Raw genomic sequence first — 13549 nt, 5'->3', positions numbered from 1 at the left:
CCATAAAAACAGTTAAGGAACAGAAATCAATGAGGATTTAAGTTGCACGGATTCATCAGCTGCAGGGCAGTCATGCAACTGAAATTGCGGGAAATAAATACGAGCAATCATGACCCTTATGAATTATTTTTATTTTGCTATACCCTAGGAAACATACAATCTGGATTGTGTAAGCTTTATAAATGGCACAAAGACCCAAATATGAAAGAAAAAAAAAGCATAGTATTTGTAAGAATTAAAAACAAGATATGGAATAGAATGGAAAGTTATCCACACAATAGGCTAAATAAAAGTTCGAGAAGCTGTACTTAGGCAGGAAGACTGAGACTGGTACTGTGGGGAGAAGTTGGGAAGAAAGTCCAGCAAAGCTACCATCAGTTATTAAGAAAATCTCCTCTTTTTCCAGATAATCTGGGCTGTGTGATGTCAGCTCATTTGAAGGCTATCATATGACCAAGGGCAATTCCAGCTTTATCAAATCAATGACTAAAAGAATCTATGGAAACTTGAAGTTTTGAAAAAAGCAAAATGGAACAAATTACCAGCAATTCTTAACCTCATTAGGGTCATAAACCCCCACGGAACTTGTGAAGGCTTTTGACCTTTGCCTTGGAAGAATGCACACACCAGTTTCAGTGATGGTACCTTGTTCCCGTTAGCACAATCTGCTCAGCAAATAAGCTAGCCAGCTCAGACTGCTACTGCTTTCCAGCTTGCATGACCCTCACTCTACTCAAAAAGAGGTAAGAAAGTTTGTTTTCTACTACAGTGGCCTCCAAAGTGGGGTGCATGCACACAAGAGGGTATGCAAGACCATCCACTGGGATGTAAGCAAAGAGAAATTAAGATTGATAAGTTTCAATGTATGTGTTTTACAACCCAAGATACCCTCATGTGGTCAGAAGCCCAGATGCCTGTATTTGACTCATGCAAGTCATTCTGGGGAGAGTGCCACTTCCCAGAGTATGGGTTCATGGCGGTTCCCTCACTGGTTTTCAGCATATTCCCACCATTTACAGTTTACATGGGCCCATTTAAGCATTTTTTAGAGTATATTACCCACTTTAGTTAACCCTCACAAAATGGGCAAGGGACATAAAGATTCTCACAAAACATTAGACTCGTTGTAAAACCCAATGTAAGCCTAAATTAACATCAAGAAAATGGGAGCGCTAACATTCCCTAATATAAACTTTGTGGGCCATGAGTTAAAAACAGCTGAAAAGCAAATCTGATCTGAAAAGAAGCTAGGGAAAAAAAAACTGATTTATCGAAAGAGTATTTAAAATATTGACTAAATCTACTATTGTTAAATGATGAATCTGGCCCTATGGGTGTATACTGTGCCCTAAGATACTAGGTAATGATACTGCAAAGTCACAGTGATATAAAGTCACTGCATATGGCAATTACATTTCTTTTCTTTTTTTATTGAAGTATAGTTAATTTACAACGTTTTGTTAGTTTCTGGTGTACAGCATAGCGATTCAGTTACACAAAGCAGAAATTGACTCACAGATAGACAGAGAACAAACTTACGGTTACCAAAGGGGAAAGGAGGGGGAGGGATAAATTAGGAGTTTGGGATTAGTAATTCTTCTTAACATCCTCATCTGTCTCATCCCTTAAAATGTTCATTTTACCTATTTCATAGGATATATGGTTTACATACAATGTATAAATATTCACTCAGAGAGAATGGATGTTCTTTTAACTGATGGGGTTAAGTTATCAGAAATATTTGGGACTACTTCAGTGTTTCAGAGCTGCAGCCACACTTGAGATGTGGTTGTTGTTTTGTTACCCGAGCTGATACTATAAACTCCTGAGCTTAAGAGAAATTGATGCTTGTTCCCCCAGATCCAGCAAATCAGTGGAATATGACCTTGGCAGGTATCTCTTCCTCTTTCAGGCCTGTTCAGGTATCATGTACTGAAGCAGCAGCACCAGAAATAGAATGCTTTTTCTAATTCACAACTAGCACTTCCTAGTCACAGAGGATGGGGCAGAAGCGGGGTGAACCAGTCCCCAAATCTGTCCTCCTTCCTGCATCCTCATCGCAGTGAACAGTACCACCAGCCTGCCTTCCAGGAGCTGACGTCTGTGCAGCTCTGCATGATCTGCTCCCACTGCCATTTTTGCTCAAAACTTAATTGTCTACATTATTTTAAATGGACTATAATGAACCTCACTCCTGATTTCTGCCCCTTAGGGGCAACCACTTTTATCTGTCTTTTTTTCCCCAATTTATTTATTTTAATATTTCTAAACAACACTATTCCACTATTTTTTCCTCTTTTGGATATTATCAATTTATATCCTTCTGTGGAAAATATGGATTTAGCTCTTATAGCTGCCACCCACCAGCAAACACATTTTCTCCCTACTCATCTTTCCGATAAAGTGTTTTTTTTAAATTTTAATTTATTTTTATTTTTTAATGGAGGTACTGGGGATTGAACCCAGGACCTTGTGCATGCTAATCATGTGCTCTGCCACTGAGATATACCTTCCCCCGATCCAAAATTTTCATTCCCTACCACCCCATCCAGAATTTTTATTAAAACTTTATGGGAGGGGGTTGGGTACAGCTCAGCGGTAGAGCGCACGCTTAGCATGCACAAGGTCCTGGGTTCAAAGCTCAGTCCTTCCATGAAAAAATTGGGGGGGGGGATAAATTAACATTCAGAACTTGTAAGTGAATATGCAAATAGTCTTTACATTTGAGCCGTTGGTACACTGTGACTTTATATTCTCTCTTGTAAAAAATTTTTTTTCTGAAGTTAATTGCCTTTTTTCCCATTTGCTTAGTTTTCTCCATATCAACCAGGACTTTATCAACAAATTCCGGCTGAGTCTGCCAGCTCCTTTCAATACAGTCAAGCTGTCAACCCCCATCTCCCCCTTGGAGCCCACATCCTCCTGTTCCAACTATACTGGTTGTTTTCTAACGCCTACTCAGGGCCATCAGTTTGGGAATTCCATTCACCTCCTTCCTGTATTGGATTCCACATTTCCTGGATCCCATGTCCACCTCTTTCTTTATTCCCTCATTTTTGTGAAGAGTAGTCCTCAGTTCCTCTCTGTGAGAGGAAGTCTGGAAGGGAAATTTTGAGACCTCCCATGGCAGACAGTGCTCGTCGCCCCCCAGTATCTGTTCCTCCCTTCTTCCTAATTTCGTTGAGGGCAGGAGTGTATTTAGACCAAGGACAGAATAACTCAGTATTAGAGCTAGACAAGGTCTTAGGATCACTGTTTTCACACTGGGTTGCACACTGAGTCACTTGGGGTGCCCAGCTTCCCCCTTCAGAGATTCTGGCCCGATTGGTGTGGGTGCAGCCTGGGCATCAGGGCTTCTAAAAAGCTCCCCCGGGTAATTCTCGTGTGCACCCAGTTTGAAAACCTTACCTTAGAGATCACCTGCTCCTATCTCCTCATTTTACAAATGAGGCAGCTAAGGTGCCCTAAGGTTGCAATTTGCCCCAAACTAGAAGAATCCAATTTTACTGACTCTCTTGTCCAGTGTTCCTTACTGATCCCTGAATTAATGTTTCTTAAAGAGCAATGGCCTGTAAGATGGTCAGGAATAAAGAAAAAAAAAGTTATGTTCAAATAAACTAATGCTTCAAACATTTCTCATATTTGAAACTGGGATAATTTCGCATCCTAGTCCATAAATTCAGGAGACTTCTAAATGGTCATGTTATTGCAATGAGAAGGAAAAAAAAAAAAAACAGTAAAGCCATGTGATGGAAGGAATCCAACATTTACCTTCCTCAAGGTATTTTTGTGCTTCAGATTCTCAAAAGCAAACTTCGGGTTTCCATTCATTCCACTGCCTTAAACTTGCTGAGTGAACTACCTTTTGCTGCAGATTCCAACAGCCACTTCTCAGGTCTTGGCTGCGTGGCTGGGCAGCATTGGATCCAGCTGACCCCTACATCCCTGGAACAACCTCATTCCTCCACTTCTAGGACACCTCGCCCCCCCTAGTTTTCTTCCTATCTCACTGGGCATCTCTGAATCTCCTTTACTGGTTCCTCTTCCATCCGACTTCCAGATGCCAGGGTGCCTTGGGACACAGTCCAGGGCTCTTCTATCCTCTACCCTCCCTTCTAGAAGAGTTCCTCGCGTCCTGTGGCTTTAATACTATCCACATGATGTGGACTTTACACATTTGCACCTGCAGCAAATCTCTCTCTTGATCAGACTCCCTTCTCCAACCTCTCCCCTGAAACTCCACCCACATGACTAATAGCTTTCTCATACCAACCCTCCACCCTCTTCTCCACACATCTGCTCCATGCAGTGATCACACACATTCATCCAGATGTTTCAGCCGCAGTCCTTCATTCTGTCAGTCGTTCTCCACACTGGCTGCACAGTCATCACCTGGGAAATTTTTTAAGGTTTCAGTGCCCGGCTTTCCAGCCCTGAGACAGTCAGCTTTAATTGATGCCCGGGTATAAGCTGAACATTGAGAGTGTGACAAGCTTCCTGGGTGATTCTGACGTGCAGCAAAGTAAAGGAACTTTTGCTCCAGAGGCATTGCTTTGAGTTCCCTTTTCCTCAGCCCTCACACCCACTCGATCAAGTCTTCCTTCAAAGCACAACATGGAGCGGTCCCCTTCTCTATCCACTGCAGCCTCCTTGATTAAAGCATCATCATCTCTTGCTTGACAACTGCAGCAGTGCTTCAGTTCTCCACATAGTGGCCAGACGGGTAGTCCTAGAAGTGTAGGACAGACACCACTTCCTTACCCTGCAGAGGCTTCCTCCTGCTCTCAGACTAAAATCCAATCCTCTTACCATGGCCTAAAAGTTTCCTGCCCACTCCTTTCCATCTCTTCCCCTTCCTCACGACGCCACACCTCCTTCCTGGCCCTGGAACCCTCCCTGCTCTGGGCATGCGCACTTGCCTGTCATCGCCCCTCTTATTCACCCAGCTCTCTGTGCATCTGGATCCTTCTTGTCCTTCACTGTGCAGCTCAACTGGCACCTCTTGAGAGCGGCTCCTTGACCACTCTATTAAAAGAGGCCTTCCCACAGCCTCTCTCATCACTTAATTGAGATTGCAGTGTTTATCAGTTTTCCCTCCAAGAGAACTTCATGAAAGGCCAGGTCTTGATTATCAGTATATCCGCCGGCATACAGCAGAGTACTGAGCACATAACAGGTGTTTAATGAATATTTCTTGGAAAAAAGAAATGAGTCAGTGAAGAAGATGACAACCCTAACTGCATAAACTTTTCCTTGGCTAGTACCCATTAAGATCAAATAAAAAACAGCAACAACAAATATAACAGAAAAAGCACAACAATAACAACAAAGTCTACAATATTGACATGAAAAACTGAATTAAAAATATACTTAAAAGTCCTGCTTAGCCAAGATACATTAGAGAGTTTTAGGCAATTTAGTTGCTTGGTTTGCTGATTAGAAACTGTATTTTCCTTCAATTAATATTCCTGAAGTCTTTCCAAAGAATGAATTATTCAGTGAATTTCTATTATGAAAACTTGTGATCCTCAGGGGATGCAAAATGCAAAATAAAACTGAGACACATTAAAAAAATAAAAATGATAGAAGTATAAGATATAGAATTTTTTAAAAAACATAATTTAACATGCCTTTCTATGCATAAGAGAATTCAGAAGCCAATGAAAATGAATGACAGATTTTAACAGAAAAATTTAAGACTTCAAAAAGTTAAAAGACAGACTGGGAAAAAATGTCTATAATGTAACAGGCAAAAGTTGACTATTACCCGTAGAGATCTCCAAATTATTAATAAGAGGTCAACTCAATACAGTAAGAGGTAAAGGGTCAGAACAGACTAATGAACATTTAACAACAACAAAAATGTACTAACAGTCAGATTGGTGAAAGTCTATCATAGATTTTATGTATCAGTAATGCAAAAAAAAACTGCCATTGAAGGGAAATGTAAATTTTTGAAGGGCACTTGGGCAGTATCTAGAAGAGTATCTGTGGTCTAGAAATCAAACTTCTATGGATTTGTATTACAAGTGTTGAAATAATCAGTCAAAATGACGGTTTCAGAAATGTTCACTGCAAATCTATTTGCAACTTTGTATTGATTAAAGATGTCTATAACATGTTAAGTTTTTTCAGAATTACAAAGTAAACATATTGAGATCTCATTTTTCCGAAAATGTGGAGATACACACACACACACACACACACACACACATATATACATTTAAAAAGTCTAGAAGGGCATAAACCAGAAAAAAAATTGGTAATCTCTGTGAAGTAGTATTATAGGTGATCTTAATTCTCTTCTTCAACTTTTCCATATTTTCTTGATTTTTAATGATATGAATTCTTGAGTTATCATTATGAGTTAAAATAAGCTATTTCAAAGAGTCTAATAGTACGTATTAGGTAATCAAATATTTCCCTGCCCTTAGTCTGTGTGTGGTGGATGGGAGTGGAGAGAAAATGCAAATATTAAAAATCCAGTGTTTCTACAGGAATGACCATGTTGGCCCCAGGGTGAATGTCCCAGGGCAATATGGCAGATGGAAGATTTTAGCCCCATGTCAAGAACTCCCACATGAGTTTTGTTGGGTTTTGTTTTTCACACCAGTTCCTACAATGAACTGATTTTCTCATGATGAGCTAATCTCACGAAAGAGAGGGAGAAAAATGATCAGGATCTGGGATAGTTGGATAGTGAAGGAAATTAAAGGAAAAAAAAAGTCAAAGAAAGAAAACTTAGTTACCTTCCCAGCACAGCTGTCAGGACATAAATGGCATGGTCATTCTAATTCTGAGAAACACCCAGAAAAGAGAGACTACAGGGGCTTTTCGTTGTCCACTAGAGCTACCCATACAAGATGAACATGCCACAACCTTCAGGAATTTCCCTAAAGGCAATCGTGCCACCAAGTTCCTATAAAATCATCTCCCATCACCACTTTTCTGCCTCAGGCCAGCAGGAAAGCAGAACTAAGACTTGGCATTTTAAAAAGTGCTTGTTCTGAACAAGCCATATCCCCTACGACAACACATCCTGAAGAATCAGCTCCCTGGGTCAGAGACAGAAGTAAAGCAAAACGCCATTTCTCAGCAACACAGGATTCTAAACGCAGTTAGCACTGGGGAAGGTGACGGGAATTACAGCCTTACATTTTGCTTCCTCTAACATTTCCAATAAGCACTCGATTTGACAGAGTCACACTGATGACTTTCCCTAAGGAAAGGTAAAATTAATAGGAATTATAAAGTTATAACTCAACTAAAATTAAAGTTATAATTAATCATTTTTCCCCTCAAACCACTGGATGAGTTTACCTTATCTTTGGACAAGCCCACCCCAGTGGCAGCTGGCGAACCCCTAGACCCACAGTATCTCTGCCACTTCCGCTAGTTGCTATATGTGATAGGATTTTTTTAAAGCCCACCATTTAAATTGTGTGTCTCCTGAAATTACACCAAGGACAATTTTCCTGAATCTTTAGCCTCACTAGTCACTAATTATTGCCTGGTAGATGTTTTAGGCTGAAACCACCAGAGGTATTCAAGGGGAGATACCAAAATACAACTTCAAAGAAGGAAGCAGTCCTCCACTGGGGGGCAAGAAGGACCTACTGGCAACATACCCCCAAAGCTCTCTTGTCACCCCTAGAAAAAGGAGGTGGGGCCAAGCTCAAAACAGAGTAAAAAACTCAGCTACAGGCAGGCTGAGAAAAGCAAGTGGGAAGGAAAAACCTCAGATGGTTGCCAAAGCGAACAAGTATGTAAACAAACCATAACATGGCTTTATGCATCTGATACTAAGAGCGTCCTGCAGTTTGACAAAGAAAATCAAGTCTGGAAATAAAATGACTTTTCCCGTGAAGCCCAGAGCACATGATGGAAGAGCTCACTGAAGGGTGATTTCATTCTTGAGAAGTGACACGTGGAGCTTGGACTCCAGGCCTCAGCTAGAGAGAACAGGCCAACCTCAGAGAAGATTCCACATTTAATTTTCACAGCCACACGGGTTTTCTTTGGCCATGATTTTGGCCACTTTAAAAATTGTAGCCTCAGGAAGCCACCTGCTTTTCCACTAAAATTACAGTTATAATGAATCATTCTTTTAAGAATTGTCTTATGCCAGGTTTCACTTCACTGGTAAAGACTTGGCCAAAGAGACTAGCTTGTGTGTATGATCGCCCCTGACTTTCAGTTCTGTATTCTCTGCCCCGCTGTACAAAACCTGGCTCCCTACTCTTCCTACTTGCCTCATTAGATATTTTAGATGCATTATTTTATTGTCCAAAACGCCACTTTTGATATGCTCCTCCTTGGAGAAAAGAACATGGCCTCCTCAAACACTTCATAAGAATTTACCCGTTTTCAAGTGCAGGAGATTAAATACAACAGGCACTATTATAATGTCTTTTGCATGGAAATAATCAGAAGTGTGGGAAATGTGCCTGTTTTTAAAGCATCCAAGTCACAGAACCTGCTTTATGGAAGATTTGCTAAAGGAGAAGGGCGAGTTCACAGTAATGGGAGTTTAACTTGTCTTGAGGTAGGAAGAGGAAGATGAGCTAACATTTTGAGAAGGCTGACTCAATAGGAAAAGGCTACCAGATTCCCCCAGACTTGTGCTGTTTGGTTGGTACATCACAGAGGTGGTGAGTTGTTTCTGAAGTGTGAAGTCCACATCCTACCTCTAGGAGAACCATATGGTTAATACCCTCAACACAAGAGATCAGAATTTGCACCCTCTCCTATCTCTTTCTTACTAAACTCCTTCTTCCACTCTCAGTTTGAGATGAAACACAATCCTCTGTTCCCCACTGGTACTGTACAACCAGACAATCCAAATCTGATTCCCTTCAAAACCCAGTTATGTGCACACCCAAGTGTGTGTCCTGTACTCTAAGAATGGGAGCTTCTGAAGATACTCACTGCATATGATAAAACCATTTAAGTCCTGAAGGAAGTGTGCTAAGAAAAATACTGAAGTCAAGATTTTAAAAAAAATTATACGCCATACCCACCATAAGCCTGTTTATCTGTCCAAGCAGAAGATAGTAAATAAACCTAGAGTCAAATTGCTCCAGACCTTTTAGGTCAGTGATTTTAGGACTATGGTAGATGGAAGCAGTGCATAACTTCTACCCCTCTGCTTTGTTAAAAATAAACACTTAGCATTAAGAGAGATGGCTTATCGATTACATGATATCCTGGCATTTTGGAGTGACATTCACAGGTATCCAGCTGTCAAAAAAAAAAGTTGCACCAAAGTTTCGTCTTCTACTTCAAAACTGGTCTTTCAAAAGTCTTAAAAATATATGCCACAGTTCCTTGGAATTAGTTAAATACTTATCTGGACAGCGACCAGAGATCGAGTAAATCCTCCCCTTGAATTCTGGCTTCTCTTGCTAGAATTAAGTCCGTTTATAATATGGGGAGCTTCGCGCAGGAAAGGCGAGAAAGTCTTCACACTATTTTAGGAACGTTTAACGGCCACTACTGTATGTGTTTTGCGAGCAGAAAAAGGGGAGCCAAGGCCTGTTTGTACTCACCCCCCCGGCTCAGGGCTCAGCTGCAAGGCTGGGTGGTTGGAGCTTAGACCACGAAGGTGGGGCCCCCTGGCAGCACCATCGGGCTGAACTGTACGCCTTTTCATAAAGGCAGAGGAATTGGGGTTAACCACACTATAACCCTCCCACCTGAGGAAAAGGCCTGTTTGTTCCGGAAGGCGAAGCCCAGCCTGATTTAACTAACTGCTAGCAGTTACTATGAGCAAGGGAGCAAGAAAGCTCTAGCCGAGAACAGGAAAGCCATTCACTTGATGAGGATTTCTCCAGAGTCCAGTATCCAGAAAGATGCAGTTCAGGCGCCTCACCTGACAGTTAACCTAAAGACACTTGATCCTTCTTCTGGCCTCCCGACCTGGGGAAAAGGATAATGTGGCCAGGCCATACCTGCGCCTTCAAAACTTTCCACGGCGCTCCGGATTCGGTGCAGGAGAAAACCGTCAATGCACACGCATTTCGGCCTTGCGGGGAACGCCTCCCCCGCAGTTGGATCCCTCGTAGGCGGGCGCCCCTCCTCTCGTACCCTTCCTACCAGTCGCCTGGTGCGCGCAGACCCTGGCCCCAGAGCGGGCGCGGCGGGTCGCTGGTGCGGCGGGCACCGCTCGGGCGGCGTCGGCGGCGGGGCTGCCGGGCTCTGGTCGGTGCGCGCAGGCGGCGAAGGGGCGCACGGCCAGGTGTTTCCGTCCCGCCCCGAGTCCCCACCTCCGCCCGTCGCCTCCAGCCTGGGCTGGGCGAGCTGGGCAGAGGACGGAGAGCTATTCAACTTGGTGCCCAGGGGCACCTTTTCCTCGGGTCAGCCTCTCCGAGCCCCGGGAGGCGGGCGGAGGGCCACGGGAAATGGAGCAGAGGTGCGCGCGCGCAGAGACCCAAGGAGGAAGGCATCCCGGGAGGGGGCGGCCGTGGGTGCCCCGAGGAGCGACCGTGGGGTGGACGGAGGCCCCACGGCGATTTCCCCTGGGGAACTGACTGACCTGCAGCGGGGCCTCTGGGACCGACCTGAGGCTCTGCTCCACACCAGCAGGTCCAGCACCTCCACGCCGCGAGCCATGGTGCTCCCCAGAGCAGCCGGGGAACGAGGCCTCCCGCGTGGCGGGGAGAAGCGCCCTCTGAAGGGGCCCGGGCGGTGGAACGCTGGGGCGGCCGGCGAGCCCTCCACACCGCCCCCGGGCGGCCGGGCGGCCGGGCTGCGCACTCCTGCCCTCGGGGGCTCCTGATCGTTCTTCCCTCCCTAGGTTTCTGCATTCTTTGGTTTTCTACATCCATTCCTTCGTTTATTTTTTTAAGTCATTTGTATTCTAATGCATTCACAACACATTCACTGAATGCCAAGCCGAGGGCTGAGTACTGGGGACACTGAGACAGGAAAGACATGGCCCTTTCCCTTCAGGACTTACGTTAAATCGACAGGTTCATCTGAACAAGTTCTTTCATTCATTTGACGTGTTTTTATTCTGAAGTGCAGGTTCACAAAACTCTGTGACAAAGGGCGTATTTCGGAGACGTTAGAAGTGCTACAGAAGCAGACGGGAAAGAAAAACCAATGGCCTTTCGGTCGCATTGGGAAGCCAGAGTTGGCACAGAGGGACGGAGCAGACCTTCAGGGTCCGAGCTGTGGACTGCGGGAGCCCAAGCTGCTCTTCCCGCCAGGAGCGCCAAAGCAAGACGCCTGTGGGAAACGGGACAGGAATCTCAGAGGTGAGGGTCGCTGTCGCTTACCTAAATGCCACGTTCAGCTAAGGGTGATGTTGGCTTGGGAGTTCGGACAGACCAATAGCCTCTCTTCCAGGGAACCCTATTCCTACTGATAGCAGCAAAGTCCCGGGTTCCAGGGACTTTGAATTTGAATCAGCAAGTATTTAAAAGGTCTCTGGGCTTAATGAGGGCAAATAATATTCTGCCAGGTAATTATTTTAATATGCATCTCCAGGTAGAAGCAGTTGAATAGTATATAACATATATAAAAGTATACATAATTGACCTCTGTCCAGTGAAAGAAAAACACACCACTTAAAAGTTGTGAGTGAAGTTTTATTCCAGGAGCTTGCTGAGGACTATAGCCCAGTGAACAGCCTATCAGATAGCTCTGAGGAACTGCTGCCAAGAAAGTAAGGGAGAAGCCCGGATATGTATGAATTTTCTGCTGGGGGAAAAAGAGATGTCCTGGAACACCCGAAGATTACTGCTAATCACAAAGAGCAGACATCTCAAGTTAATTTTAGTGCTTTTCTATGAATGAGAAGAACCTGGGGTCATTGAAATTTTTCCTTAGATGTGATCTTAATATCTAGCTATATTCAAAGCCCAGAATGCTTCCTCTTTTTCTCCATCCAGAATTCCTCTCAGAGTGCACTCTACGTGGGTGACTGAAGTGGCTAATGGCTTGATGCTCACAGAACTGAAATGGCAGGTGACATTTATTTTTCTTTATGCCTCTTTTCGAAAGTTGCTTCCAGTAGGCTAATAGGGGAAAGTGCCTGATTTTTAGAGCCCCCTTCATCAGAGGTGCCCACTGGGTACAGACAGGCTTGAAAGATCCTGTCTGTGTGGTCACAGTGCCTGCAGGTGGGTGCAACAGTGGTGTGGTTCTTTTTTAGAAGAAAAGGAGAGGAAATGTTATGGCGCTGTTTTCGTGGGGAGGATGTGGACTCTGGTGAAAGAGGCAGACTGTGGCTTGACTGGAGAGTGTTGGAGGAAGTATGTTGTAAGTAAGAAATACCGTATTTATATATGTGGAATATATACGTATACATCATATGTATTATATATATAGTATCTATATATACAATTTTTATGCTAAAGAATTTTTAAGCCTTTTTAACCCAAAGAAAAGCCACCCTGAAGGGGCAGCCCTTAGCTTCAAAATGCTAGAACTCACTAGGGGCTGCAATCCCTTTAGAAGGGGACTGTAAACTGGGATAACATTTTTTTTTTTTTTGTATCAGCAAACTTCTCATTATGTATTTTCTAAGCCAAGGTAATTCTACTGAATAATTTTCCAGTGGGTAGTTAAAAAAAGATCCATTGTATAAAGAAGATGTGGTGTGTGTATACACACACACACACACACACACACACACACACACACACACGTATATATCCATACATATATATATACACACACACACACAATGGAATACTACTCAAAAAAAAAAATGAATGAAATAATGTCATTTACAGCAACATGGATGGACCAGTGGATTATCATACTAAGTGAAGTAAGCCAGACAGAGAAAGACAAATATCATATGATATCACTTATATGTGGACTCTAAAAAAAAAAAAAACACAAATGAACTTATTCACAAAACAGAAACAGACTCACAGGCATAGAAAACAAATTTATGGTTACCAAAGCAGAAAGGCTGGGGGAGGATAAATAAGGAGTAGGGATTAGCAGATACAAATTACCAAATATAAAACAGATTAACAACAAAGTCCTACGGTATAGGGTGCACTCAGGGAATTATATTCAATATCTTATAATAAAATATAGTGGGAAAGAATCTGAAAAAGAATATACATATATATTTATAACTGAATCGCTTTGCTGTATACCTGAAACTAACAGCATTGTAAATCAACTGTACTCAATTTAAAAACAAAAAAGATGATCCATTGTTAATTTTGCATTTGTTAAAAACATCTACCATGAATAAGGATTCTGCTTCAAAAGGGGTCAGAAGTAAACCTGAGCCCTGTTGGGTTCCAAGGTTGATTTACATGTAATCTCACTGAATGCTTAGCATTCTGTGTACTGTCATCTCCCTATTAAAATGAGGAAATGTGTTCACAGAGGTTTAAGTTACTTCTCTGAGGTCACCCACAGAATATATAGTAGGTCCAAGATTACTATTCAGATCTTTCACCCTCCAAAACCTTTATTCTCACCACACTGCTAAGACATGACTGACAACTGCCACCATTTGCAGAAGTTTCTATAAACAGTTTCATATCTATAATAATCTATAAACAGTTTCACAAAGTGG

At 42.9% G+C, this 13549-nt stretch overlaps 1 protein-coding gene and 1 long non-coding RNA gene across 7 annotated transcripts in view; one reads left to right on the top strand and one right to left on the bottom strand.

Moving 5' to 3' along the window:
* Window positions 1-10686, bottom strand: part of MCOLN2 (mucolipin TRP cation channel 2) — a 49805-nt gene extending 39119 nt beyond the window's left edge. For 2 of the 6 annotated variants that reach the window (XM_064493391.1, XM_031465499.2), the window contains exon 1: window positions 10535-10683. In XM_064493391.1, the coding sequence (XP_064349461.1) occupies window positions 10535-10611 (77 nt within the window). In that variant the 5' untranslated portion in view covers window positions 10612-10683. Of the gene's footprint in view, window positions 1-9950; window positions 10399-10534 lie in introns of those variants that run through there. The other 4 variants (XM_064493386.1, XM_031465497.2, XM_064493390.1 and 1 more) reach the window with 4 other exon arrangements.
* A 328-nt stretch (window positions 10687-11014) lies between these two features.
* LOC135322865 (uncharacterized) lies at window positions 11015-12308 on the top strand. The gene is made up of 3 exons (XR_010383781.1): window positions 11015-11258; window positions 11895-11970; window positions 12158-12308. It is a non-coding gene; the product is annotated as an uncharacterized LOC135322865 (long non-coding RNA).
* The last annotated feature ends 1241 nt before the right edge of the window (window positions 12309-13549 follow it).

This window comes from Camelus dromedarius, chromosome 14 (assembly GCF_036321535.1).
Source record: "Camelus dromedarius isolate mCamDro1 chromosome 14, mCamDro1.pat, whole genome shotgun sequence".
In the NCBI taxonomy this organism is placed as follows: domain Eukaryota; kingdom Metazoa; phylum Chordata; class Mammalia; order Artiodactyla; family Camelidae; genus Camelus; species Camelus dromedarius.
Note: the sequence above shows the minus strand (reverse complement) of the source record. Positions and strands in the feature narration are given on the sequence as shown.